Source organism: Cydia strobilella, chromosome 11 (genome assembly GCF_947568885.1).
Source record: "Cydia strobilella chromosome 11, ilCydStro3.1, whole genome shotgun sequence".
Taxonomy (NCBI): domain Eukaryota; kingdom Metazoa; phylum Arthropoda; class Insecta; order Lepidoptera; family Tortricidae; genus Cydia; species Cydia strobilella.
In genome coordinates this window covers 11,289,322-11,315,849 of record NC_086051.1, presented here as the reverse complement: position 1 = coordinate 11,315,849, position 26,528 = coordinate 11,289,322, and the positions used below count along the sequence as shown (strand labels likewise).

The 26,528-nt window shown below is 36.2% G+C and overlaps 2 protein-coding genes across 3 annotated transcripts in view; both read right to left on the bottom strand.

Annotated features, from left to right (window-relative positions):
• The window catches only part of LOC134745113 (protein piccolo), a 63,853-nt gene extending 54,448 nt beyond the window's left edge, over positions 1-9,405 (bottom strand). The window contains exon 1 of one of the 2 annotated variants that reach the window (XM_063679067.1): positions 9,212-9,405. Coding sequence is in view for 1 of the 2 variants with exons in the window: in XM_063679066.1 (XP_063535136.1) it covers positions 6,427-6,499 (73 nt within the window). In the remaining variant the exon portion in view is untranslated. Of the gene's footprint in view, positions 1-6,426; positions 6,622-9,211 lie in introns of those variants that run through there. The other variant, XM_063679066.1, reaches the window with a different exon arrangement.
• A 1,275-nt stretch (positions 9,406-10,680) lies between these two features.
• LOC134745524 (ethanolamine-phosphate cytidylyltransferase) lies at positions 10,681-26,454 on the bottom strand. Its single transcript, XM_063679573.1, has 8 exons — positions 26,234-26,454; positions 25,666-25,916; positions 21,339-21,405; positions 20,944-21,021; positions 20,204-20,363; positions 17,326-17,514; positions 16,553-16,711; positions 10,681-13,532 (listed from the first exon to the last, which is right to left on the bottom strand). The coding sequence occupies exons 1-8, from the start codon at positions 26,284-26,286 to the stop codon at positions 13,356-13,358; spliced, it is 1,134 nt and encodes a 377-aa protein (XP_063535643.1). The 5' UTR covers positions 26,287-26,454; the 3' UTR covers positions 10,681-13,355.
• Positions 26,455-26,528: the final 74 nt, after the last annotated feature.

Sequence of the window (26,528 nt, the reverse complement as noted above, 5' to 3'; positions counted from 1 at the left end):
AATATAACTGAAATTCAATTTACAGAGAACTAAACCGTGCCATCTTATCTTGCCGTGAAACCAGTTGCTCTACTTGCAAAACGTGTTCTTAGTTTTAACTTTACCGTTTTTATATTGACTAATAATGGCAACAGAATTAAAGAAAATAATTGGATATAGTTTACTTTCGAAAAAGGCGCGTGAGAGCAGGTCTTCTGTGAAACAGGAGTAAAGAAACAAAACAGAGTATCATACAATGCTGTTGAGATTATTACAATCGCGCATTAGTTTACACGACGTCGTCGTCGATACGAAATGTGATTATAAAAATACATTACCTAGGTGCCGAGTGCTTTAGTTTTAGCGCCATAGTAAGAAGCTGTTACTGTGTCGTCTTTCGTTAACGCTGCGGTAGTGACAGGTGCTTACCGTTAAGCGGCGTGGCGCGGTGCAGACGCCGATTAATTAGGATAGAGACGCGAGCGCGAGACAGCCGCGCGGCTGGCATGCGATATGAAATCATCCGCTATCACTGCAGGGCTGTTCGCGTTTAACCACTTTACTACAGGCGTGAAGACTTAAGATTTCTGTAAATGACGATTCGAAAAGGCTTGTTTCTAGGCCCTCTTAAATAAATAATGTATTGACACTTTTAACTTTTAAAGCAGAGTATATAATAAGGTCGCCGGCAGTTTTAGAAGCCCAGTACGGAATGTGAAATTATCCGCTATCAATGCAGGGCAGTTCCCAATGCTTGACCACTTGACTACAGGCTAATATAAACTGTATAGTATAAAGGAGACCTCTGATTAATTAGGTTAATTCGCAGATAACAGATCATTATAAGTATGTCCATCGCTGAGGTGCGGTCTGCCTCCGTGTGTTATTACGTTATTAGACAGTTGTTACTAGTGAATATTAACCATCAGATCGGGATCGGGGCACAGCGTTTTGATAAGCGCGCCAAGCCACTTTTAGAATTTATAGGGCCAAACTACATCAAAAATCTATTAATTATACAACTTAAAATAAAAAAGTGACATAAGCGTCACAAAATAAGCTAGTAATTTAAAAAGCAAATAAAAAGTTGAAAATGTTTGCCAAATTGACTCACCTTCACCGATACCTAAGTTTAAATTACTATTACTGGCACCCTGCACGTTATTAACTATGTCAGTCAATGAATAATAGTGTCATAATTCAATTTCAATTATTTATATAATTCGAATCATTTTGATCCATATAGTGTTAGTAAGTACAACAAAACTTAAAATGAATTAAGGTTAGTGACATGCAATTACAATTCTTAAAACACACAGATAAATTATAAAATAATAAAATACAATAAGAAATAGAATAAAATCTAGGCAATCTAGATGCACCATTTCTTAACATCTGTTGCGGACACATGTAGACTGTTCCAGTGTTTGAGTAATGGTGCATCTATCTATAATAGGTATACTTATAATAGGAAATTAAAGTGTAATCAAATCATATAAGGTAAAGTGTCCGACGTCATACACGAATACACGTCAAGTAATATGTTATTCATTTACCTACGTTACTGGCTTAACGCTTTTGCGTAAGTATGCATCAATTTCCAAAATACATTAAAAAAGCCAAGAAGAGAAACTCTAAATAACGTAAAAGGGGTAAAATAGCAAAAACTGAACTAATTACCAGTCAGTGGAGGGCTGACACCATTTCCCCCAAAAAAATAAAAACAATTTCACGACAAACAGTTCTCACGATTACGATCTTTATACAGCTAGTATAAAGGCGATATTCGCAAGGTGGGCGTTGGTCTATATAGGTGGGGGTACAGTTGTCAGTCAGCGACGCACGTGGCGAAGTGCGCGGGCGGCGATTAGCGCGCACCGTAATTACACGGGTCAATCGTTCCAACTACCAATTATACGATGTCTACATAAACAATCACCTGTTTGATATCGAGGTGCGAGAGAGTGATATGAATCAATAAAGTCTCGACGTGGTCTCGACTGATAATAGTAAATTAGAAGACAACTTAGCAGCGAATGCTTTTACAAGATTCAAACGTTCCAAGTGTTCCAACACCGAAATATAAATACAAAATCATCTGTTTGATAACGAATACAGTTATATGGATTAACAGTCTTAAATCAACCGTAGAAAATTATGACGAATTAGATTAGGATTAGAGGTCAACTTGGTAGTGGCAATTGATTTACATAATTCAATCAAACGCTCGCTCTCCAACATGTTTCAATGTGGTTAAACTACCACCTGTTTGATATTGAGGTGCCTGAAAGTGATAGCATGATATTCATGATGATGGAAAACTGAGTCGATACGAGATGAGGCTGAGTATATGAGGAAATAATTGTTATTTGGAAGTCCAGTCAGACAGAAAATATGTAAATATGGTACCAATGGTAGCAAATTTTCCATCGTTGTAATATAATAAACGAATGATAAGAAAGCAATCAAATGGTACAAATATATGTACTTAAGTATCTCTAGCACTCGTAAGACATTATATGGACTGAAGTATCCCTCCACAAAGAAAATCGATACCCCACACGAGAGACAATAAAGCTAAATTTAATGGTGTTTAAGCATAATTATGCAGGGTTTAAGGGTAGCTTTAGGTACGCTGCCTCAAAAATATGGAACAATATACCACCACCGATTAGACATAAACGTTGTTCGATTACATTTAAAAAACACTGCAAACGCTTAATATTTAATAAACAACTGGAAACGGCAAATTTGCGTACCTAGGTAAAAATAAATAAATAAATAAATAAAAATAGATGAGTAGTCCTAGAGATTTTCAGCACTTTGTTATTTATATAAATTGAAGTTTGAGATTTGGCTAAGTGAGAATTGTATTTGTGTTGTGTCGTTAAATACGGAGCTAATTTAATTTATTTTAATTGGTATCTTGGTCTGGGCTGAAAAACAGCGCTGCAGTGTCTCTCACGCTGAGTTGATGCTGGCAGCATTATGCTGACGCCCAAACCATTTGTCACAGCAAATGTTTAGTTATTAAGTTACAAATATTAGGTTAAGATTATAGATATAATGTTTATAGGTTAAGTAACTTTTTGATATTGTGTTTTCTGTATTCGCTGTTGTGGCAATAAATACATATTCATTCATTCATTCATTCAAAAGTATGCGGTAATCTGAATTTTACTAAAATCTTTGTAAAACCGGCCAAGTGCGAGTCGGACTCGCGCACGAAGGGTTCCGTATCATTACGCAAAAAACGGCAAAAAATTCACGTTTGTTGTATGGGAGCCCCACTTAAGGCGGTTCCCTGAGCCAGAAGGCGAAAAATCTCCTTATATGATCATGTTTTTCTAAGAGGCGTTGATATTCGTAGTCGTGTAAAAAATATATGTAGTTCTTGATTATATTATCTTTAACAACATAACTTCCGATACACGAATTATGACACTTCGCTCGATACAATTAATTCCCAAAGTAACCTCTAACTCGGACTTTTAATCCAACTTTACTCTGTTACTTATTATGTGATACTATAAACAAAAAAAGAAAAAAAAAATCTTAACTTAAATAGTAATTTCATAGCTTTCGAATTTAGATATTGTAAGGTAACGTTTTTAAAATAAATAAAAATCGACAATTTTGTCGTCGATCAAAATTGACACTTGGCGCGCATGATCTTTACCGTTCTTTCTTGCGAAATGTGACAGTGACAGCGGCAAACCGATGGAACGGCCTTAAATATTTATTTTATTCTGTTTTTAGTATTTGTTGTTATAGCGGCAACAGAAATACATCATCTGTGAAAATTCCAACTATCTAGCTATCACGGTTCATGAGATACAGCCTGGTGACAGACAGACGGACAGACAGACAGACAGACAGGCGGACAGACAGATAGACGGACAGTGGAGTTTTAGTAATAGGGTCCCTAAAAAAAAAAATCCCGGGGGGGTGATAAAACATTATTTTTTTTGTATGGAAAATAAAAAAATATTCCAAAACCTATCGTGTGTGGTATCATACGAAAGGGCTTTTTGAGGCGATTCTAAAAATATATCACATCATTACATTTCGGCCATTTTTTTTTAAATTAAAACAAAAAGAATTTTCGAAACATACCAAGTTTGGGCTCCTCCAGATACGATATGGCCCATTTTTTTTTTACAATATACCACAAATGATACGTGATATCCTCATATCCAACCCCAAGAAAGCAATTTCGAAAATAATATTATTAACTTTTTTTTTCAATTTTACAAACTGACACGGTCTACTTCAATATCTATTTAACGAGACTAAACTTTAATAATCATGTAAGTTTAGTTGTGGTTTTTTTCGCAAATGAATTAAAAAACGTCGTTCATGGTACGTGTGAAAGTGTTATTATTTACTCGTCCCTTGTGTTTTATTCGCCAACGGCTGCAATACACATCTCGGCCATCTCGGGACTCGTAACTAATGACACACATCGCACTCGCCATGAAATGTAAAATTTTTATCAAAAGGCCAATATGAATTACTTCCTACTTTAGTGTCTTGATTGTTGTTCTTTTACAAATAGGCACTGCATAACACTTGTAGAACTTGTTATTCATTATTTTATCTTGTATATTTATATATCTAACCTATGTACTATATTTTAGAAATAGAGAGAACTTAAATACATACATACTACAGATTTTGATCTACGCTATGCCTATGACATGACTGACAATTTGACAGCAGTTTGTTTATTTATCACATGGTGACGTCATCAAGATCACGTGACAGCTTGGAGCGTTTTCGCGCAAAATTTAAACACTAAACTAATTAAACTCGATTTTTTATTAGATTAGATTAGATCAATGAGGATATAATAAGATAGAGCGGTACTGTCATAGTAAATTTTGTAACCACTGTAAATTCACTGCCATCTATCGACATACTGTAAAACGAAAAATGAAGATTTAAAAAAATACGTTAAAATGTATTTAAATATGGATAAATTATTTTTTTATTCGCATTAATTATTTTTATATGATTTTGACCCATGTTCTTTCACTGGTATGCGTTAAAATTATAAATAACAAACGAAACAGTCAACGCCCTCTATACGAGTGTAGGCCAAAACTAGTGGCGCCATCTGATCGAGAGTCAAATTTTCGTGATTTTCGAGGCACGTTTTTTCCTTAGACTGTATCCATCTATTACGGAGTTATATTTATCTATCTTTGATTAGATGATTTATTTCATGAAAGACAATTACATAATAAGTAGTAGTAGTAAATCACTTTATTGTACAAAACAAAAATTGTTAACATGAAATTCATATAAATAAGTTTGCATTAATGTCAAAAATATAAGAATTTATATCATGATCGTCAAAATAAAAATGAAAATAATAACAATACGAATGAAAATAAAATTTAAATAAAATAAAATAAAAATTAATTTAAAAAATAAAAAATAAATTAAAAATCAATGTTTTTTTTGTAATACATAATTACGTGTCTATCTATAAAATTAAAACAGTTCTAAAAAAATTTCAACATCCCTATCAGGTTGCGTTGTATCATCACAGAGTTTCTTTTGCCACATCTTGTCTCCATAATCAGATCAGCTCGATGGTATCATTAATATTGCATTTTCACCCGACTTACATATGTACCTAATATGCAAATTTTCAGCTCAATCGGAAATCGGTAAGTGGGTCAAATTTTGCTTCCAAGATTTGACCCACATTACACAGACGGAATGATAACAGATCGGCAGATACCGTAAGATACGGCATCTGCAGATATCTTTTACGCACTATTTGACAGGTATATTTCGTTTCTCTAACAATGTAGGTGCTAGACAGAGAGCGATATATATTTTGGTATGGTTGGCGTGTGTGGTGCTTAGCGATACTCTAAGATATCGGTAAGTATCTGCCGATATATGTGGTATTTTCTATAAAAAGGGACCTTATTGTTGATGGCGGTTACGCCATTATTAACGATGCTCCGACATAAATACAACGCTGTGCGGCGTAAGCGCCAACGACAATAAGGTCCCTTTTCATAGAAAATGCCCCATATTATCAATCCGTCTGTGACGAGCTTAACTATCTAACACTTACATACATGCATACATAACAGGGCAAGTTGAATAAAAGCTTGTAAAAATGTGTTTCTATCATCGCATAGTTCAGCTAAAAGCTGTAAACTTGCGATGAAACAGGTTTCACATTTTTCTTAATTTGTATAACTTTATTTAGGTTTCATTTTTTCTAAAAGTTATGAACACGTTTTTTAAACTAATTGTAGAAAGAAAATTTTATTCTAGCATCGCGTAACTAAGCTGGAGGCTGAAAGAAAACTAGAGCTGAAACCAGGCTTGCAGCCATCATTTTACTTTATTAAACTGTAAGCTAAAAATTCTCGTCTATTTGTTTTTTTTTTAATTGGTTATAATCATTTGGTACGGTACCGTCGCAGTGTCTGCAGCGCTTCGGCTCCGGGGGTGCGATCTCGTCGCCGAGCTCGCGGTGTCGTACCGGCATGGCAGCGCATCCCGCGCCGGCGCCGCCACCGTGCTAAGCGCGCGCGCAAGGTACCGCTCTACCGCTCCTGTGGCGGTGGCGGCGATGCAGCCACTAACGTGATCTACGCCGCCCGCCCGAGCCGATAGGCGGCGCCCATTCCACGGGCTATTTTGGGCGGCTGTGACTCATGGCTCGAACGGCCCGCGCGCAGCGCCCGCGCATCGTCAGGCTCTAGCTACCCCGGTTAAGCCTACCCGCTGTTTTCGGAGGCTCGATCCGAAAGGCTTTTCCGCGCATAAATCTGTCGCTACCTATTTGTCGATAGATGTCACTGTACTGATTACGAAATTTGCCATGCAGGGTCGGTATATTATTTGACGGCGTTTGTATAAAGCATTGTTTGTGACTTGTTTTTACATGAAATTAAGACATTTAAGACTAGGAGTTGCAGTTGTGAGTAGTTTTTTTCATACACTACATTTATTTGCTAACAAAAATAGTTTTGTATTTTCTCATGTGTGCCGATTTATAATTGAAGATATTGATTTTAAGATAGTTTATTTCGAGTCAAGACTTTTAAAAACACGTAAGGATTCGCATAGACTCCATGATAGAGAACATTCCTAATAATGTTGCAAACAAACTGAATTCTTGTGAAGGAAAAGTTTCCACTGCATTATAAATAACAAGTTTAAAAAGTAGGCCAGGGACAACTAGGTTTGGTTTGGGCAATAAAATTCTATCTCACATACCACATCATAATATTGGAAAATTATACAGGGACTTCTGAGCTTTTCATGTATTTGTGTATAGGGAAAAGTTTTAAAAAGAAATCATAGAATATGGTGACATTAATTTGTCTGTCATAATTTTAAAAAAAGCTTGTAGCATGTTCATCACAAGAAGTTTTTCCTTATCTATAAAATATGGGAAAATTGGGTAAGAATAAGTATTAAAAATTTTTTTTTTACCTTTGAACTCTTATTTATAATTTTATACTCATGACTAGTTGAAAAATAAATGTTCATTAGAGAAGAAAATGATTGGACACTTAATACGACACGACTACTTCTTTAAAACTATCCTGGAGGGGCGGATAGGAAGGAAGCGGGGTAGAGGAAAACCCAGACGCCGCTTTTTAGATCAAGTGAAAGAAAAAGTAGGGGTCGTGTCATATCAAAAAGTCAAAGAGCTGGCGCGGGATAGGGAAAGCTGGAAGATACTCCACCGACAAGAGAATAACTCTTAAGTTAATGATGATGAGAGAAGGCACTGGTACCTATGGCTGTAGGTCCGTCAGTACAGCTAAATGTAATTATAATAATATCAATGATATCATCCAATTAAAAAAGAAGTAAATTTGCAGGACATTCTATGCAAGATCAAATTTTGTAAAAATAATAGCTTATGCCAGTTCTACTGTAAGACATGTGTCATTTGTCATAATATGTTTTGACAAGACAAATTTACATGAGTCAACTGTCTATTGCATGCATCTGCAGATAATTTCTCTGTCTATTTTAATATCATGAGTACCGATGTAAATAATAAATGCATTCATAATCCATGACTTTGAGAAACTGACAAATGTAGGTGAAATTGAATTGAAGTAATTAAATAAAAATATAGGTAAATAAATTATATTGCTTAACACATTCACGGGCAGTAATAAGTGATGTTATGTGTCATAGGCCAAATATAACTTTATCACATATTACACATATGGGTTGGCATTTAAATAAATAACATTTAATAAATTAATTAACTTTATGCATGCATAGTTGGTATTTTTTAATCAAAATTTTGATTTTATTCAATATTTTTTTTAAATGTTTTTTTTTTTTACAATTGCCATAAACTGAATGTATGGAATATTATAATATAGTATGGAATAGTAAGTTAAACTTTGTTGTTGTGCCTTAACAGGGTGTCATGAATTGACTAACTTATTTGTAACATCTTATTATGTATCATGACTACGCAATAAATGAAATATGAAAATATGAAATTAGGTCCATTGTTGCGAGCTATATTTGAACCATTTTCTGGAGGATTTCGCATATACTTAAATCTTTAAAAAAATTCGCAGATGTATGCAGGTTTCCTCACCATGTTTTCCTTCACTGAAAAGCTAGTGGTAAATATCAAATAATATTAACACATTCACTGCCCCCAACGCACATGTGCATTCACCATCATACAAGTTTGTGCCTAGGCCACGCCTCCTGGCAGTAAATGCGTTAAATAGGTAATTAAATTTAAATTTTTATAGACTTGATAAACCATTTCCCTGCATCCTGCTACTCCAAGGTTTTGTTATTACTGAACTGTTATTCAACTAAAGTCTATTGCGTCTAAACATAACATTATGAATAAGACTTGTTGGCAACCCACAACCGTGGTAATCATTTCCATGTACTAGACAATATACAGTTATCATTTTCGGCGTCCGCTGCCCAGATTCCAGAAAGTTAATAATAATTAATACAGAAGGTATCTGATTACAGACACCGATACAACAATCAATGAAATGACAGCTGATTTACATGATGTCATATACGAATTTTGCCTTGACTATTACTTATTAAATAGATTAAATTCCATAAGAGCTGTATTATCAAAACTGTGACCTAAAACAAATGGCATTGCGTATAAATAATCGGTTAAACTAGATCTTATCAATAAAAAAGATACAGCTTGAATAGCTGTGGGCAGCGTAAAAACACTAACCTTTGTATGTAGAACTATTTTTCGTTGCGAGAATTCTCCACAATTGCTTGTTAACTTAGTACGGCCCAAGTCACTAAATATTGCTTCCCCACGCCACTAAACTTAAACATAGCACAAATGTAAAAATAGTTACTCTCACTGGGTACATTGTTCAGCCATTTTCAATAAACATATACATACAGAATGCATAAAACGGTACTCGCACCGTTTCCTTGCTGTCAATATTTGCTTAATTTCACCACCGAGCGTTTATTTTAGTCACTATGGATTTGCTATGGATCTTGTCGAACCTTCGACTTACCACAGATAACTCACATGCCTTTCCATACTTCACCGTAATGTTGGCTACACGTACTGTCCCTATATTTTAACAATAATATCATAGACATAGTATATACAAGTAGTTATAGACGCGCCAGCCGCCATCGAGCAACCGAGGGTAAGAGAAAGAATATTCATATAAAATTTGGGCAGCATAGTATTTTTCTCTCACTTATAAATTTCGGTATTTCGCCACCCGGACGGTGATAAGGAAAAGAATGGCACAATTTTCTCTTTACTCTTATAGGAATCGCAATAAGACTATCTCTCTATCAAAAATTGTCAGGCCCTTGTTTAATATAGTGTCAAGCCATTTCCGTCAGTAGAAAAGAGCGGCAAATTTAAAAAATGTAGGTGCGAAGGGTTATAGTCCCATAGAAAATATGAATTTCGCGCCTTTTTCTACTGACAAAGTTGTTTAGCCCCCTCCAGACTACGTGCGTGAATCGCGGCGCGACTTCGCGGAGAGAACATTCGTGAACGCGAGTGTGGAGTCGATTTCGCAGATCTGCGACGCGTACTCCACACTCGCATTCGCGGCTTCGCGCCGCGATTCTCGCACGAGTGTGGAGCGTGCTTATGACTCCACACTCGCACAACTTCACGGCGATTAAATTTCGCAGTTTCATGCGCGTTTGGTTTGCGGCAAGATGGCGGAAAAGCATCAGCTGCTGACTACCGCACTTGTTACGGCTGAGAGGGCATTTCTATGGGTAGTATTCCACAGAAGGTAGCAAATAAAATGTAGGCGCGAAGGGTTAATCACCCACAGAAAATTTGAATTTCGCACCTTATTCTACTGACAAGTTGGGTGTGTGAGTATATTTTGTTGCTAAGAATGATAGAGAAATAAGACAATACCTTTCTGTCCCTCTCAGCAGGAAGGGTCTTGAAAAAGGATAGGTCATAGGTGTAATGGCAATGACCCCTTATAAATCCAAAGGGTTATGTTATGAATATGGTCCCGTTTACAAAAATTGAAATTTGAAAAAAAATTGTATATATTTTTGTAAGAAGTGTATCCTGTAAAAATGGGTGTCAATCGATCGTAGGCCTATCGTAGGTATCGAAGCCATTGAATGTACTTACTTTTCAGTGCCCACAGATTAGGTTTGTCGTATTAACCCTATAAAGGTAAACACAAAGAAAACTATATTAATATATAGTGTATTATTATAATATGCACATTACTTTCAGGTTATAACATTATTTATAAATTAGATAAAATATAAAATACATTGAAGGCGTGTAGCGTCAAAAAACTATTAGTATATAACAAACAAAACACCTTAAATAATTCGACTGAAAAATGCGGATAATTGTATTTTAAATATAGAAAAGACCTAATATTTAATATAAAGTACAAGATACAATAAATATAAACAAGAAAGAAATAATTAAAAGCCCTTCCTTACCTAAACACCTTCAACAAAAAATGTTGATTGATGCCATACAACCACATAACAACAGTAAACTAAGTTTTTGCTAGTGAAAATAGTAAATCGGAATGACATATATTAGGCAAAAACTTGGCAATAATTACAAATCTTATTATAAATAAAAACTTAAGGTCTGTTTTTTTTTATTCCGTTGACTAAAATGACGTTTCATGTGGAAGACATGACATTTCTTAGTACCACATGAAATGTCATTTTAGTCTACGGAATAAAAAAACAGAAATAGGCGGGCAATTCTGGAATTGAATTGAGTAATATCATGTGTTTCAATAAATATTGATTATTTATAATTGAACCCCTCGACTCTCTTTCTTAATCCCAGGGGTTTTCGACTGTTCATACATTTTGTATGATCTCGTGTGCGATATCGCGATCACGAGGCTCGAGGGGTTGATAGAGATTAGTTCCACTAACTTAAGAATCTCATTTTGTAAGTTTGGTGCAATTTAATATTGTAATTTGACATTACATTGCAGCAAATGCTTGAAGCTTTATGTTGCTTCATGATAATTCCGATATTATATAACATATTCATATCAGTATATATACCTTTCAACCAGACGAAAGAAGTCTTGCGTTTGAGCGCGTACAACTTTACTAAAAGAACAAGATATGATATTTAAGAATTTGTATACGAACAGGGGAGCTTTGTACACTAAACCGTGATCTTAGAAGTGATTTTAGTGCATTTAGAAAACAAGGTTCTTTTACACAATTCTAAGGTCAATTTTTCCAGAAAACATCCCTTGATTTTGTATGGACCTTTCCCTCTCGGTTTATTCTCTCTGTAAGACCTAGTTCCTTCACATAAGACTAGGTTCTAGATATTGCCGAACAAGCAATAAAGTCCTTCACGCATCCAAACGCAATAAATAAACAGTTAAATTTATATACATGATTTACCTAGACAGCAAATAAACTTTTCAAAAGCGTTTTAACACAGATCCGACAACTTTGGTTTTTCTATTGCCGTTTAGTTTTACGCGGATGCTGTATCGAAATAAACATATTCTTTTAATTTGTCTACATAGCATTCATTTATATTTTTGGTAACGAGTACTAGATGTGTCGCTAACAACTGAACTATAACAGACAATCAAATTCAAGTAACAGGTAATCAGAATAGTAACGGATGGTACTCCTGTGATTCAATCAAACTACACTTACCGATTACAATGAAATACGAGCGCTATGTTTTGAATAATGTTTTCGGTTTTCTAGTTAAGTAACCGATAAAGGCATCAAAATTTAAAGCCAATTTTATTTGTCAATATTGTGCTCTATACTTTTCTTGGCTAGACCATCTAGTAAAGCTATACTTTTCTAATCCATGTTCAATTTCACTTAGAATAACTATCTAGCTAAAACGGATTAACTATTCGCTCACCGGGGACCTAATTCGCACTACTAAAAAAATCCTTTCAAAGTTGTTTTGCCCACAACCGTATCGCGTTTCGGATTCGCAGGCCTAGTGAATTGTAACTAACTATTTTAGCCGAAAATTCCACTGCGAGGTCTGGGACATAGGAGTTATTACTTATAACATCTACCCCTTTGCACACTTTCTTCTAAGAGTGACAGAGAAAGCTCGGTAGACCTCCGACAATGTCAGATGTAATAGTAGTTCCCTGTCCCTCTTAGCAGAAATATGTCAGAAAGTGTCTTGCATAAATGTAAATAATAACCCCCTAGTGCTGTCCTAGTCTTACGGTTTCTTGCGACCGAATCATTGGTCTTTTTTAACCTTTTCGCCGCCACGTCAATGAAGTAATGAAATTTCATCACCGTCACGCTACAAATTGCACGTAAAAAAACCGTATAACATATATAGTCGTGGTGTGTGGGGCACGAAATGTACTGATTTTATATCAAGTCAATGGCGCCGAAAACGTTAACGGGGCTCTTCTCTGGCTGTAAGTTATTAAAAGTTTTTTATTAACCTACCAATGCAATGCCTTGTTGCAATGTACCTATGTAAGTATGTATGTACTTATGTAACTATGTTTGTACCTACAGATCAATTCATGCAAGTTAAATTTGATCCTCTTCCCGACTTCCAATGAAGCTGAAAATTTGCATACACATGTAAGTCGGGTGACAATGCAATATTATGGTACCATCTACCATCGAGCAGATCTGATGATGGAGACAGAAGGTGGCCATAGGAACTCTGTGATAAAACAACGAAACCTAATTATGTTTGGGGTTTTTAGAATTGTCTCGATGAGTACTAGTTGCCTGTGGAAAGAAAAGTACAGTCAGCGATAAAAGCTTGTACCAAAAATGAAATTGTTGCCAAACTTATTATAGGTCAAATTAGTTGTCTACTATAGTTCAGAGGTTGATTATGATTAGTAGTTGATGAGTTAACTCTCCTGATGTAAACACGTGCCGTTCTGCTTGAGGTGTTCGCTTTGTATGGCCTTCACGGCGGCGATCTCCTTGTGCTCTTTGCGCGTATTTCTCATCTCGAACTCGAGGCGGTGGCTTATTATTCGTTGCACGATGTCTTCTGTTGTCATGGAGTTGCCGGATTTGATAATCTGCAATCAATTTTTATGAATAAGTACAGTGAAAAAATAAAATATGAGGATAAACGCGCAAAGCTAAGCGCAGATGTCACGCCAATCGTTTCAATTATAGTTTAGGTGTTAAGTCCTGGGTATAGAATAAAAAAAAACTAATTTCTTGTTTATGACATACGAATTAATTAGCAATAGAGCGGAGAGGAAGATATGCCATAGACTACATACTGGTTTGGTTCATAAAAAATGCGTTGAAACCAATATATTTAATCTGTGGGGTTTTAACCCAGTTTTATACAGTATTTATTAACTAGCCTAGTACCTAGGGGCAGTCTTTTTCCTAGATATAATTTTATTAGTGTCGATAAAACAAGTGCATGACTGTGTTGGCTATGGCCTATGGGACATATTCATCTTATAATTATATTATAATTCTTATAGCTGTCAGTTTACATTTGACAGGACGGCGCTGTCGTTCTGTCGTTCCTAGCTTGAATTTCCCCACCCCGCACTTCGCGCATAGCCAATAAATAGATTATGACATTTATTTTAAAGCCTGCCCGTGCTACTCCAGGTGCGTGTGTGTACACTTGCACATGCGCGTTGTAATATAAAGATCCTTATGAGAGATATTCCGTGGTGCACACGGCAAAAAAATGCGATTTACGGCAAATGATGATGATGGAATTTCCTTTTGCACACTTACACACACACACTTACAGGTGTACTTTTGACTCACAGATTAATTTAGGAAGGGGAGCAAATCGAATTTCTGATGCAAAATTTTGACTTTTAGTGCCCCCCGAAATTTGCAAAAAATAAAGTTTCGCTATATGGACAAGTTTGTATCATTTTCGTATAACTCAGGCATGCTTCATTCATTTCTGATATTTAATTTATACGGTTTCATATCAATATTTTGGATAAAATGAAAAATAAAAATTTGCTATTTTATTTTTTACTCAATAAATGCCTTTCTTCTGAATATTTTTTTCTTATTTTAATATACAAACAAAAAATAAAAAAATCATAAAAAGCCCTATTATTTCTCGTTATAAAAGGTGTACATATTTATTCTAAAAAATGTGGACAAAAAGAAATAAAATGTAGACCACAAGCTTACTGAATGTGAGTTACAACTATGAGAATTACGGCGTTTGATGATGATGTACCTTTTGATATACTCGAAAATGTCACCAAACTTATTGCAAATCAAGGTGGCTCCCCTTCCTAAAATGATCTAAGGGTTCAAAGGACTCACTAAGTAAAGAGGGATCTCATCATCATCAAACGCCGTAAACTCACATCGTTGTATCCTGTACAATGAGGTTGTGGTTGAAAGTCATTTTAAATTTTTTTTCTTCACATTTTTTAAAATAAATATGCCATGTGTATAATTTTTAAACGAGGAACAATAGGGCTTTTCATGTTTTTTTTATTTTTTGGGTGCATTATAAAATAAGAAAAATATAAGGATTTATTCCGGAAAAAATAAAATAGCAAATTTTTATTTATCATTTTTTTCCAAAATATTGATATTATGAACCCGTATAAATAATGTAATCTTATTTTATTTATATTTCTAGTTTATTTCATTATAAACCTACTAACATAGAGTAACTTATACTAAAGCGGTACTGTCATAGTAAATTTTGTAACCCCAGTAAATTCACTGCCATCTGTCGACACACTTTAAAACTAAAAATGAAGATTTATAAAAATACGATAAAATGTATTTAAATATGGATAAATAATTTTTTTTATTTGCATTAAATATTTTTATGATTTTGACCCATGTTCTTTCACTGATATGCGTTAAAATTGTTAAATAACAAACGAAACCGTCAACGCCATCTATACGAGAGTAGGCCAAAACTAGTGGCGCCATCTGATCGAGAATCAAATTTTCTTGATTTTCGAGGCACGTTTTTTCCTTAGACTGTATCCATCTATTACGGAGTTATATCTATCTTTGCCTACTAACCTTAGTTATAAGTAAAACATAAAATATGTAACTAACAATATGTGGATCTTGGTTATCTAAATAAAGAACTTATATTATTTATTATTATTATTATAAATTAAATATCAGCAATGAGGATATAATAAGATAGAGCAGTACTGTCATAGTAAATTTTGTAACCACTGTAAATTCACTGCCATCTCGACATACTTTAAAACTAAAAATGAAGATTTATAAAAATACGTTAAAATGTATTTAAATATGGATAAATGACTTTTTATTTGCATTAATTATTTTTATATGATGTTGACACATGTTCTTTCACTGGTATGCGTTAAAATTAAAAATAACAAACGAAACAGTCAACGCCCTCTATACGAGAGTAGGCCAAAACTAGTGGCGCCATCTGATCGCGAATCAAATTTTCGTGATTTTCGAGGCACGCTTTTTCCTTAGACAGTATCCATCTATTACGGAGTTATATCTATCTTTGATATCAGAAATAAATTTAGCATCCTTGAGTTACACGAAAATGATAAAAAACTTGACCACATGAGCAAAACATCATTTTTTACAAATTTCGGGGGCACCCCCCTAGTCAATTTTTTTAAGGATTCGGATGGCTCCCCTTTCTAAATCAATCCGTGAGTCAAAAGGAGCAACTTTGCAAAAGGAAATTCCATCATGATCATTTGCCGTATAATTACGTGTACACCACGGACTAAGACGGCACACCGGTAATGTGACGTGTGCGTGCGCGACTCAAACAATTTAGCGCACGCGCACGTGCCCGTCTACGCACACGCAGCCGAGCCGGTGCGCTCTTTAACCCTTCGAGTCCCAGCCATAAACTATGTCAAAAAACTAAAGTTCTAGGGGTTTTTTTTACTTTCATATTCATACATATTGTATGAAATCGTGTGTGCGATATCACGCCCGTGAGATTTGAGGAGTTAAAATAACATTGTATTTTTGCTTTAGTCTTTGACCACCATCTGTACAGTATAAAATGACCCTTAATACGTTTCTATAAAGTTTACAATTGGGTGTTATATAAAAATGTGAATATAGTCACCTTAAAGCAGCCGCGCTTCTTGGGCACGGCGTAGGGCTCGGCGCCGTCCGCGTCGCGCGCGATGGCCGTGTCGCCGTGGCACACCACCTGCACCCTGAAGTGGTCCATCAGCTCCGCCGTCACGGAGTACGGCGCACCGATCACGACTTCGTGGACGTACTGCGAAAATACGGAACAGGGGGTCAAAGGTTATGTTCAGTATTTTGGAAGTTCTCGAAGGGTTAAATAATTGTTGCCACAGATAGAATGACCGTTTCTACCATTACTGAAAGTCAACACGAGCGGCTTTTTGGAACAAGCGAATGAATTATTGTTGAAGCACAAAGCCAATTGTAGGTACCCCAACTCGGTTTAGTGAATATAAATAAAGTTTTTTTTTGTATAATTTTTCTTGTAGTTTTTATTCTAAGATTGCCTGATAAGGGACGGCATTAAAACCTGCACAACACTACCTAAGTCGCAATGGCTGACGCAGGATTAGCTAAGCCCAGGGCCGGATCTAGGGTAGAGTGAGTGGAGCGGCCGCTCTAGGCGCCGGATGACAAGGGGGGCGCCAAAATGGCAAATGAGAAAAAAAATATAAGTTTTGAAAGACGCGAGTGTGACGCGGGCCCAAAATACGGTTCGGTTTGCTTTTGGGTAAAAAGCTTCAACGAAGGGCGCCAAAACCCGATTTCGGTCTACCCTGATCAAGGACTCGGGCCGGCATCGGCACTGGCTAAGCCTATTTATTTTGCATTTTCAGTGTGGCAATAAACCTAAATTATTGTTACCTTGCAAGCAAGCACGGATAAAACCCGCTCGTGCAAGTTCATGATGGGGTAGTTGGAGCCCTTGTAGCGGTTGACCTCGAGGTCGGTGTGGAGCCCCACGATGATGAAATCTCCCTGCTCGCGGGCCGCTGCGAGGAAATCCAGGTGCCCCACGTGGAACAAATCGAAGGCGCCTGCTACGTACACCACCTGGACAGAACTTGAAATTGTATCACATTGTAATTTCTTATCGCATGCATTTCAGGTAAACAGGTGCAGACTTTAGACCAACACTAAAGAACTTCACGAACCTCACACAACATGAACCTATCAGGATTAAATATTGACATTTAATTGCAGATGTTGTCTGATAGCAATTATAGTAGTGGTTCATATTTACATAAGATAAGTAAAGGTAACCAATTTTGAAATTAAACACAGTCGAGTAAAGGAGGGGGTTCCCATTTTGATTTTGACTTAAATTTAATGTCGTTTAACAAGTTTATGTCATCCAGTTTTCTTTTATCTCAACTGCGTGGTAATATGTATGAACTGCGCGCTCCCTTTGTAGTATTCGCCGGCCGTCGCTACCAACTCACCTTATCTGTGGGCTTCTAGCACAATCGGATTAAGTTTCACCTCGAAATCCTTCCAAAGAGATGAAATTTGGTATGTATGTTAATTAAAGGTCTCTTTTTCATGTCCACACTATTTGACATTTGGGGACCTCGAGGAATCGCAGCCATCTTGGAAAATGTGTACCATCCTGGAGATATTTGCGTTTTACTCTAAATATACGTTCTCTATGAAAATATGGTGTAAGGCAACATTAAAGCTTATTAAATTCTACACAAAAAAGTCCTAGATAACTTTGCGGAAAAAATACATCTTGTTATAGAAAATAATAGCTGAATCCAGATTTAGCGCCATATTTAACCCTTTCACGGGATATTAGGACTTAAAAATGTGACTGGAAAAACAGATTTTAGGTCTTAAATGGGGTTTAAACAATAGTGACAGTAATGAAATTTGACACCTATAATTTCAGGGATCCTTGTTTGCGTGTCATAAAATTGGAGCTTCGGGGACCACGGGGATCAAACGCCATCTTGAAAAGTATGTTTTTTTTGGTTTTTCTGTTTTTCTCGGAATATCTGGGTTTAATGTGAATACTGTGTATAGCGAAACAAAAGCTTATTAGGTTCTACACAAAAAAGGTATAAAACACCATGTCCCTAAAACGGAGCTTTCTTCTAGGAATATGGCTCAGAAGTCAAAAGGTTATACTTATCATCTCCTACTAAAATTTTATTTTAAGACGGGTCAGAAAAAAATACTTGTATGATTTTTTTTACCAATTTTTGGAACACAAAAACATTATCTACTCAACCAAGAAAAAAAAATGTGTGGAAACTTGTAAGCTTCTGAGCCCTATTTTTAGAAAAAGGCTTCGTTTTTGGGACATGGTGTTGTACAACTTTTTAGTGTAGAATTTAATAAGCTTTCGTTTCGCCATACACAGTATTCACATTAAACCCAGATATTCCGAGAAAAAAAGAAAAACCAAAAAAGACATACTTTTCAAGATGGCGTTTGATCCCCGTGGTCCCCAAAGCTCCAATTTTATGACACGCAAACAGGGATCCCTGAAATTGTAGGTGTCAAATTTCATTACTGTCACTATTGTTTAAACCCCATTTAAGACCTAAAATCTGTTTTTGCAGTCACAATTTTAAGTCCTAAACATTTTTCCTCCATTTATTTTAGTAAATTTGTATTGCATAGCACTCGTGTACCAATTATGGATCTACTGATGTCTATTTCATTGACATCCTATCAATAGTTTAGGCGCTAGAAGTAAAAATATGATTTACTATTCGGCGTCCTCTCAAGGCGGCTGTATTAATTCCTCTTTAATAAAACAGGTGTAAACAGGTTGTGAAGGGCAAGGGGAATCTACCGATATGTCATTTAAAAAAATCCGTCCAGTATCCTGAGCTACAGGGTGTACTGATTTTCAGTATTTAAACCCATAACCCTACTTTCTGTTTAAGTCGCAGTCGAGTAAAATGTTGATATTGGAGTAGAACGTGTACAAATGTATAGACAAAAGTGGAATTCATATTCCTCCAAGTTTCATATTAAGAGAATATCCCCTGAAAGCGTATAAGCGCTAAATCTGGATTCAGCTATTATTTTCTATAACAAGATGTATTTTTTCCGCAAAGTTATCTAGGACTTTTTTGTGTAGAATTTAATAAGCTTTAATGTTGCGTTATAAGGTGATTGTGCTATTCGTTGAGAGACCACTACTGAATTGTATGATCTTCTGTGTAGTAGGCAGGAACTGCGAGCACCCAGTGTAAGGTGACCGTGCCGTTCGATCTGTGCCGAGATCTGACGAGTGCTCCAACGTGGAATACAGTCACTTCTACCAATCGTTTTATTGTCTCGTTCTATAGTATGCGCCCATAGCTTTCAACTCACCTTATCTGTAGGCTTCTGCGATAGACCACTACTGAATTGTATGATCTTCTGTGTAGTAGGCAGGAACTGCGAGCACCCAGTGTAAGGTGACCGTGCCGTGCGATCTGTGCCGAGATCTGACGAGTGCTCCAACGTGGAATACAGTCACTTCTACCAATCGTTTTATTGTCTCGTTCTATAGTATGCGCCCATAACTTTCAACTCACCTTATCTGTAGGCTTCGGCGATAGACCACTACTGAACTGTATGATCTTCTGTGTAGTAGGCAGGAACTGCGAGCACCCAGTGTAAGGTGACCGTGCCGTGCGATCTGTGCCGAGATCTGACGAGTGCTCCAACGTGGAATACAGTCACTTCTACCAATCGTTTTATTGTCTCGTTCTATAGTATGCGCCCATAACTTTCAACTCACCTTATCTGTAGGCTTCGGCGATAGACCACTACTGAACTGTATGATCTTCTGTGTAGTAGGCAGGAACTGCGAGCACCCAGTGTAAGGTGACCGTGCCGTGCGATCTGTGCCGAGATTTGAAGAGTGCTCCAACGCCACGTAGTACTCTTTGTCACCTCTCCTGAAATGCAGATCAGCCTTAAGTGCAACATTTTACATACTAATGAGAACAATATGATATCTATGTATGTTGAACTAGGTCTGACCGTATTTTATTCCATAAACTAGTGAATTATATTTGTAGGTAACTTACAAATATCGTTCGAATGAATTTTTCCATTTAATTTACATGGGGTCGTATAAAGACGTTACAGAAATTAGCGGTTGCGGTTACTATGACTGCACCAATGAGCGGTGACCGCAATTTGTGTAGTTATTTTATTTTATGCTCCATCCATCTAGCAGATAAGCTCTTCACGCTTCTCTTAACACATTCAGTACCTGCGCGAGCTACGCGCTACGAGCGTAGCCGATAACACAGGAAAAAACGTATGTAGCGAAAAGCATCTACGAACAGAAAACTCGCTTAGCGGGTCGCTGGCAGTGAAAGCGGTAAACTGCTGAACGGATTAAAATTAAATTTGTTATGGAGATAGTTCGAGTCCCAGGGATAGGAGTTTTTATCGTGGATTATCATGATTCAAAGAGACGAGGTCACAGGCAGTAGCTATTAGTTTCAAATATAAAACAAAAAATATTACTTGAAATGTTCTCTGGTGAGGAGCAACATCCGCCCCACGAGATCCGTCGTTGATACTCCTGCAGTTCTTTGCACCTCTCTGAAATAATAGATAAAATATAATACAAAAATTCTTTAACACTTACAAATACTCCCTTGGTCAATTAAATAAACCAAAGGATTTCGACAAATTACGAGGAGTAAAACGATGAATTAAATTAAATCTACTTAATCTACTTTTAGTGTCATTTATTCTAAAATATATATACCACCAATTCCACTTGTAAGACAGCCTACAGGTTTTTAGAAAACTTTAGCCACGAAGCCGTGAATTTCAAGAATAGAGCAACTATTGTCATGACGATTTTTTCTTTTAACGTAATTTAATGTAATATAATAATAACCTGTCATACATACCTATATCTGCCTGCATTTTTGACCAAATGATATGTATCAATTCCATCTGCAGTTACTGTGATGTCATCTGTAAAAAGAAAATTACTTATATCAGTATAAGCAAGTTACGTTCTCATTTTAAAACTACGTGTTGGATTGTAATGAAACTTTGCACATACAATGACATGAGGTATATCTAGGTCTGTAATTAGTTTACATAGCTCTAGTGTATAAAACAAACGAAATAGAGCAAAAACAAGATTTGTATGAAAAACTTAAATTCGCTGTGGTTTTTACTGCTACATAAACTAATTACAGACCTAGATATACCTTATCCCATTGTAAGTACAAAGTTTCAGAGCAATCTAGCTCGTTTTGAAATGAGAGCGTAACTACGTTTGTATGGAGAACCGAGCTTGCCGGGGACTCTTAACTGGGCGCCCCTCTCCAAAGCACTAACACCACCGACACTACCCGGCCCGATCAATGGCCTAATTTTTAAATTCGGAAGAACTTTACCGTCTGTTGATTGATGTAACAAATCAAAAATCGGCCAAGTTCGAGTCGCACTCGCGCAAGAAGGGTTCCACACCATATTATTATATTCTATTGTTTTTAGTATTTGTTGTTATAGCGGCAACAGAAATACATATCTGTGAAAATTTGCTGTCTAGCTATCACGGTTCATGAGATACAGCCTGGTGACAGACAGACGGACAGTGGAGTCTTAGTAATAGGGTTCCATTTTTACCCTTTGTGTACGGAACCCTAAGAAACTAAATGTTTGATACTTATTCTGATGCAAGGTCTAACAAATCTTCATAAAACAAGGCCTAATAAAATTAAAATCCTTCTGTACTAGGTACTAGTAGAATTAATGTGACATACGTACATTAGTATTGCCTTGCTTGAATCCTATTCTAAAATCGTAAGGTCATAAGTAAAAGGTCAGTCAGTGATGTTTTACGTAGGTGTCCCCATATGCCATATTTTTACCCGACTTACGAATAAGGGAGGGTACTCATTTTCTAGTATTTGTAAATATTTTGGCGAGATTAAGTACAAAGTGTTTTCAAACCTCTAATAGTTTTATGAATGAGTATTAGAAGATAAGTGATGTGTTTTTAAAATTCTGGATAATTGACACCCAGCCAAGAATCCACCTGTCAGTTATATTGTTCTTTATTATTTACAACGACGGGACTTAATCGCGTAAAATATAAGATAATATTATATGAGTAAAAATCGTCAAATCAGTGTTATATTGTTCTTGTACATAAACTTGTGTTAAAAGCGCTGGTGGCCTAGCGGTAAGAGCGTGCGACTTGCAATCCGAAGGTCGCGGGTTCAAACCCTGGCTCGTACCAATGAGTTTTTCGGAACTTATGTACAAAATATCATTTGATATTTACCAATCGCTTTTCGGTGAAGGAAAACATCGTGAGGAAACCGGACTAATCCCAACAAGGCCTAGTTTCCCCTCTGGGTTGGAAGGTCAGATGGCAGTCGCTTTCGTAAAAACTAGTGCCTACGCCAATTCTTGGGATTAGTTGCCAAGCGGACCCCAGGCTCCCATAAGCCGTGGCAAAATGCCGGGACAACGCGAGGAAGATGATGAAATTCCAAAGGGCTATTAGGCGCTTAGCACACTGGATCCGATTGGCACGTCGCTCAGATGTCTGAGCGAGACAACGCTATGCGCGTATTATAGCGACATCCCGCTCGCACATCGGAGCGACGTGCGAATCGGATCCAGTATGCTAAGTGCCTTATAATGCACTTCCTAACAAAACATTTTGCAAGTTCGCCCTTTAGGAGACAATCTTGCACAAAAGATGAATCAGCACTCCAAGCGTCAGTGTGAAGAATTCCTTATACAATGTTATCATAAAATCGTTTTAGATACTTATCTTACATGTGACCATAAATACCATAATATACTTCACGTGTGCGTAAATAACTTGGCGGTAATTTTGCGTGAGTCATCCATTCACTAGAAGATTGATATTCTGATGAGATTATCAGTTTTTTAAGTATCAGATAAACTAGTGAGTAACTCAGTCATTATTGTAATGTTGTTATCATAGTATTCATAGTGTTATTTAACATATAAGAATTAAGACAATTTCATTAGAATAACAACATTATAAATATTTAGCAATTGGGTCTAGCTATCATCAAAGATAGATATAACTCCGTAATAGATGGATACAGTCTAAGGAAAAAACGTGCCTCGAAAATCAAGAAAATTTGATTCTCGTTCAGAGGGCGCTACTAGTTTTGGCCTACAGTCGTATAGATGGCGTTGACGGTTTCGTTTGTTATTTAACAATTTTAACGCATATCAGTGAAAGAACATGGGTCAAAATCATCAAAATAATTAATGCAAATAAAAAAAAACATTTATCCATATTTAAATACATTTTATCGTATTTTTATAAATCTTCATTTTTAGTTTTAAAGTGTGTCGACAGATGGCAGTGAATTTACTGGGGTTACAAAATTTACTATGACAGTACCACTCTAGTATAAGTTACTCTATGCTATCATGGTTCATGAGATACAGCCTGGAGACAGACGGACAGCGGAGTCTTAGTAATAGGGTCCCGGTTTTACCCTTTGGGTACCCAACCCTAAAAAGGTGTAAGTCACCACAGTATACTAGATTTTTTAAACGACAAACAAACAGACATATATTAGCTTAGACATCAGAGCCTTAAAATAATGTGTTTCCAATTATATAAATACACATATGTAGTATTATTCTTTACAAAATCCTTTTTTATTACATCTCTCAGATTTGCGGATGTCGTTGTCTTATTTGAGGAAAATCCAAACAACTTGAAGAAAATGATACAAGAACTAAATAAAGAAAGTGAGAAAACTGGACTATCCATCAACATAACAAAACCAAATTATTAACATACTCTGACATCCATGAAATTAAGGAATACGATCAACCACTCGAATATATAGAAGAATATGTATATTTAGGACATAAAGATATGACAACCAAGGAAATTAAAAGACGGATAGCCAATAAGAAGAAGAAGTACTGGTCACTGAAAGAGGTGATGAAATGCACTGACCTCAGTAATAGCATCAAAAATAAAGTGCATTTTGCCCTGCCTCACCTATGGCTGCGAAACTTGGTCCAAAACATCACAGAGAAAAGCTCAAGCATTGTCAAAGAGCAATGGAGAGAAGCATGCTGGGAATCAAACGACAAGACAGACACAGAAATACAACTATAAGAGCAAAAACGGGCATAACAGATGTACTCTCAAAGATAGATCAACTGAAATGGAGGTGGACTGGGCATATGCTAAGGAACAGACATGAAAAATGGAGTAAGATAGTAACACATTGGTATCCTAGAGACGGTAAAAGGAATAGAGGAAGACAGTACAAGAGGTGGGAAGACAAACTCAAACTGACAGCTGGTCCAAACTGGAGAAGAGTAGCGAATGATAGAAAGCAATGGAAGGAGTTAGAGGAGGCCTTTGCCAGGAGGCACACTGAACTTACATATTATAACAAAAATAGAAAAAAAAACTTCCAAAGAAAGGAAGAAAAATCTGAGTTCAGGATAAAGGGCTTATATAGATAGATAGATAGTGAGGGCAAAAAATGCTCATGTCTGTGATAAATGAATTTATTTCCCTTTTTATTAGCAGGAATATCTATTTAAAGTTTAACTGATTGATTAAGATTGATTTAATAATGGAAAAAAGTGATTAAAATTATGTAACATGTCACCCGAAGGGTGTGCTATGCTATCAAGAAATGCTACCAATTAAAATCCAATTATATTCGTTCCATAAGCTTTTACAATAATATTTGTCTCATTACATTGCTTACCTTTTGTACCAATGTCACCTTGCTTAATTTATATGTATTACCCTGTGACTAAGAGGGGTGGTTGGATTTTTTCAGTCGAGGTTAGAAGAGAATATAATTCAATTAAGCCTTATTTTGTCACTACCATTGCTAGTGCAAAAAGGACATGGAATAAGAATGAATTTTAATTTCATTGACACCTTGATATGTTGTAAAAATAACATTAGCAACTAAAAAATATATGGGACGTAAACAATTATAAAAACAACAATCCTGTAGTCATGTATTTTCTCCTAACATGAGCATAAATATTTTTATGCTCATATATTATTTTAGACCTGGGGCCAATTTCTTGAACGACTATAGTCTAATATTGTTAGTGTGTTGTCATGGCAACCCATACGATTTGACAGTTCATGGACTAATTAGTCTAATACTGTTTGAGAAATGGGCCCCTGACCATGACCTTGTGACATTTGACTATCTAAAATCTCAAATCATGACTTACCTCCATGTACACAGAAGTCACACTGATATTTGTCCAGCGTCTCAAGGGTTGTGACGTAGGGTGCTCCCTCAACAACCTGGTCAACCCATTTTATAGCCTTCACCATCTTGTACCGCTCCTCCTGTGTAAAAACAGGGGGACCTTTGTGTTTTGCAATTTCTTCATCTGTGTGCACTCCGACTATTAACACATCGCCAAGTGCTTTCGCTTGCCGCAAGGAGTTTGCATGACCAAAATGTACCATGTCGTAACTGAAAACATTAAAAACTAAATTTCCACCGAAACATTTTGCTTTAATAATAGAATTATAAGGCCGAAAATAATTTATAAACAGTCCTTGCCTTGATTGGCAACGGATGTAATGTTTTGTAACTATTTGTAGTAACCTGAAAAAATAAGGCGAAATATCGAGCGCTAAAACCGAACAGCTGCAATAAGAGTGTAGTAATACGTATGTGTATACTTTAAATAACTTTTATTACTTCTATATTTATAAATTACTATCGAACGGCCATGGTAATTTAAAAACATTGTAGGCAAAATACAATTTTATTATCATTTAACTTACCACCCATCACACCACACACGAATTTGTTTCTTTTCTCCATTGGAGGCACTCATTTTATTGATTGAAAATAACAAATCTCTTCGTAAACCTCTCAATTAATTGATGATTATATTGCACGATTAATTAAATTAATATAATCGAAACATTTATTCGATTACAAGTCTCACGCCTCTCCATTCACAGCTTTGCACACCGACTGTCATTTTTTTGTACTGTCAAATGAAACTATGACGTCAAAGCATCGTCAAAGCTTATAATTGCTGGCTAGTAAAGTTGGCGTGCTTATGTTGGTTAA

Coding starts and splice junctions, on each gene's coding strand:
- LOC134745524 (XM_063679573.1), bottom strand. CDS start 26,286: ATGAGTGCCTCCAATGGAGAAAAGAAACAAATTCGTGTGTGGTGTGAT. Junction 20,364..20,943: donor CTCACCAGAGAACATTTCAA/GTAATATTTTTT, acceptor TCTGCATTTCAG/GAGAGGTGACAAAGAGTACT. Junction 17,515..20,203: donor CGCCGAAGCCTACAGATAAG/GTGAGTTGAAAG, acceptor AGTTCTGTCCAG/GTGGTGTACGTAGCAGGCGC.